At 45.4% G+C, this 3,660-nt stretch overlaps 1 protein-coding gene across 1 annotated transcript in view; it reads right to left on the bottom strand.

Moving 5' to 3' along the window:
- Nucleotides 1-425: 425 nt before the first annotated feature.
- The window catches only part of dhx36 (DEAH (Asp-Glu-Ala-His) box polypeptide 36), a 40,750-nt gene continuing 37,515 nt past the window's right edge, over nucleotides 426-3,660 (bottom strand). The window contains exons 24-25 of the mRNA XM_080844353.1: nucleotides 2,742-2,894; nucleotides 426-890 (exon numbers count right to left, since the gene is read on the bottom strand). Of these exons, the coding sequence (XP_080700479.1) occupies nucleotides 546-890; nucleotides 2,742-2,894 (498 nt within the window). The 3' untranslated portion in view covers nucleotides 426-545. The remainder of the gene's footprint in view (nucleotides 891-2,741; nucleotides 2,895-3,660) is intronic.

Raw genomic sequence — 3,660 nt, 5'->3', positions numbered from 1 at the left:
TCTAAATCTAAAAATGTTTTAAACTAATTCGCCATTTTAAAAGATTGTATATTGCATATAGACATGCTCCTTTATAACCCTTCATTTGTAATACTTGTGAATAAAAGGAATGTAATTACCAACGAAGTTGTTTCTGTCTCACTGATTTCTGATTCAGGGAAAATACATTCATTAAACCTGCGTTACTATGCTACTATGTTAGAAGGGTTGGTATGGTATATGCAAGTCTAGCATGTCAAGAGGTTTCTTGCATATTCACATGAGTCATCTTTAATAATTCAGAGACTTTCAGTTTCATCAAAACCATTCAAAAAATTACACTGTGACAGTTCTTAATAAACTACTGAAAGTCTTTACACTGATCAGAAATTTCAGGCATTTTGTATAGCTCAAAGACTTACAACCTAATCCCAGAAGTTGCATTGATATTTATTTCAGGTATGCGTTCTTGTGATTCACAATGGAATTAGCAGAGATGGGGCAGAGGGTCCATGGCTGGACTAGCACTGGTCACTTCTACTTCTATCAATGTCCCGTTCGCTAGCTCACTGGTCATACCAGTTGTCGCCTCTAGGGGCAGCGCTCCTGTCTGTGTAGCCGCTCCTGTCTGTGTAGCCGCTCCTGTCTGTGTAGTCGCTCCTGTCTGTGTAGTCGCTCCTGTCTGTGTAGCCGCTCCTGTCTGTGTAGCCGCTCCTGTCTGTGTAGCCGCTCCTGTCTGTGTAGTCGCTCCTGTCTGTGTAGCTGCTCCTGTTGTCGGCCTCCTGTGTGGTGATCAGGTCGATGATGGCGGAGATGACTGCACAGTCTTTGGAGCTGCGGTTGCTCCAGTTCACTGGCTTTGGGTTCTTGATTTTCTCTTCCAGGAGGAAGTCCAGCTCCTTCCTTAGGTCCTGATAAAGCAGAAAGCAGATAGCATCTAAATGGGTATGCAACCGACGTGAAGGTCTTACTCAAGAACACACTTTAAGAATATAACGACTACAGGCTTTAAAGGGCAATGAGCAGTGAGCTACAGCGTAGGAGTCTTTTACCCTCTATGTATTGCTAAACACTTAGCGCAGGCACAGTGCAGTCAGAAAGTATTCAGATTTCTTCACTATTTTAATATTTTGTTATGCTGCCTTATGCTTAAATCTTTTTAATGAATTCCCCCCCTTCATCAATCTACATTCAATACACCATAATGATGAAGCGTAAAAAGGATTTAAAAATGTTTTGCAAATGTTTAAAAAAAAGAAAATCTATTCAGACCATTTACTCAGAACCTTTGGCGGCAATTATAGCTTCAAGTCTCAATGCGACAAGCTTTGCACACCTGGATTTTTTGCCTGTCAGGTCAGATGGGGACCGTCTGTGGACAGCCATTTTCACGTCTCACCAGAGATGTTCAATTGGGTACGAATCAGGGCACAGCCTGGTCCACTCAAGGACATTCACAGAGTTGTCCCTGAGCCCCTCCTGCGTTGTGTTGGCTGAGTGCCTGCGGAACCTTTCCTGAGCTCTCTAAAACAGGCTGTGCTTAAGGATAACTGTACTTTGCTCTGTCAGCTTCCCCTCAACCCTGACCAGATGCCCAGTCCCTGCTGCGTTGGGGTGGTATTGGGCAGCTGGGTTCCTCCAGACATAACGCTTAGAAATGAGGTCTTCAATTGTTAAATCTTGGTTTCATCAGACCAGAGAGTCTTGTTTCTCACAGGTCCCTTAGGTGCCATTTTGCAAACTCTAAGTGACTATCCTATATTACTGAGTAGAGGCCTCCATCTAGTTCCTCTGCCATAAAGCCCAGATTGGTGGAGTGTTGCAGCGATGGTGCTTATGGAAGTTTCTCCCATCTCTAGACATGATCTCTGGAGCTAATCCAGAGTGACCATTGGGTTCTTGGTCACCTCTCTTACCAAGACCCTTCTTCCCCGGTGAGAATTCCTCAGTTTGGCCGAGCTGCCATATCTAGGAAAAGTCCTGGTTGTTCAAAACATCTTCCATTTCAGAATTATGGAGGCCACTGTGCTCTTGGGACACCTTTGTTGCCTTATCCAGATATTTGCCTCGATACAATATGCAGGCGTTCCTTTGGCCTCACCTGTAACTTGTCCTCTTATATGCAATGTCAGCTGTGAGACCTCACATAGTGTGCCTAAACAAATCATGTCCAATCAATTGAATTTACCACAGGTGGACTGCATTCAGAACCATCTCAAAGATGATTAGAAATATGACGCACTTAAGCCTAATTTCAAGTGTCGTAGCAAAGGGTCTGAATAGTTTCACTATTCAGTTTGTCTAAAATCCTGTTCTTGCTTTGCATTATGGGGTATTGAGTATACCCCCATAACCATAAGGCTGCAACATAAAAAAATCATGAAATGTGAAATACTGAATACCTTCTACATCTACAGAACATGCATAGCAACCGTGACAAATGTGCATAACGACCCAATTTGTAAACACAACCACACATGGATACATTATATACACACATTACTTTTCCCCCACGGCCATGGTCCTGATGTCAGGCAACCCAACACTGGCAGCAAGCAATCAGGATCATAAATAATGCAGTTTCTGTTTTTATAAGCACGAGAGCTTGGTAGAAACCACATGTGGAGAACAGTGGCATTCAGCCACAAATGGAGCCAACCTGCTCAGATGTGTAGACAACCCATTATTCACAAACAGAACAGCTGCGTCTCAAGGTCAAAGGTCACACAGTCACCCGCAGGCTCCTGTGCCTGTGAGCTTACTTTGACTAAATGGGCGATGCGTGCTGGAGACTGGAAGACGATCCATTCGTCCACAGCGATGGTGTCCTGATCCTGGTCCTTCTGGATGGAGATGTCCCCGCCGAAGAAGAGCAGGGAGAACGGAGACACCTCTGTGCAGTCATACAGGAATATCTGTGCCGGGAGCAGAGACAGGACACATGATGGGCATATTAACAGCCACAGGCAGACTTCCATTATGGTGTTTGGCATGCCAGGATGGAATAAAACACATCAATGTCTTCACACCCGCAGGCAAAGCACCCTTCCCTCCACTTCCTCCACTTCCTCCTCCTCCTCTCTCTCTCTCTCTCTCTCTCTCTCTCTCTCTCTCTCTCTCTCTCTCTCTCTCTCCCCCTCTCTCTCCCCCTCTCTCTCCCCCTCTCCCTCCCTCCCATCTCTCTTTATCAACATCTCTCTCCATCTCTCTCTCTCTCCCTCCCTCCCTCCCTCCATCTCTCTTTATCAACATCTCTCTCCATCTCTCTTTATCTCTCTATCTCTCCCTCCCTCCCTCCCTCCCTCCCTGCGGTGTTTGAAGGGAGAGCCAAACAGCAGTGATTCACTGGAGGTGTGAATGTGCTTGAAATGTGGTCTGGCTACTAGCAACCCTGCCCACGCACTACTGTATCCTCCCCAGCCTACACCCACACACACACACACACACACACACACACACACACACACACACTATCTGCCACAAATCAAAGACCGGGAGCAGAGCCATGCTCGCTGTGTGCAGACCAAAGATCGGTGGATGTTTGGGTCACTGAACTCAAGCTAAGGGGTTCAATGTTGCTTTGAGAGTACTGTCCTGAATGCGAGGGAGAGAATGCCAACAAATAAAAATACTATAAATGATTAAACAAAGCAATTACAATTTACAAGCACAATACCTACA

The sequence above is a fragment of the Sprattus sprattus genome (assembly GCF_963457725.1).
Source record: "Sprattus sprattus genome assembly, chromosome: 9".
Taxonomy (NCBI): Eukaryota; Metazoa; Chordata; class Actinopteri; order Clupeiformes; family Clupeidae; genus Sprattus; species Sprattus sprattus.
The sequence above is the reverse complement of the archived record's forward strand: the minus strand, read 5'-3'. Positions and strand labels throughout refer to the sequence as shown.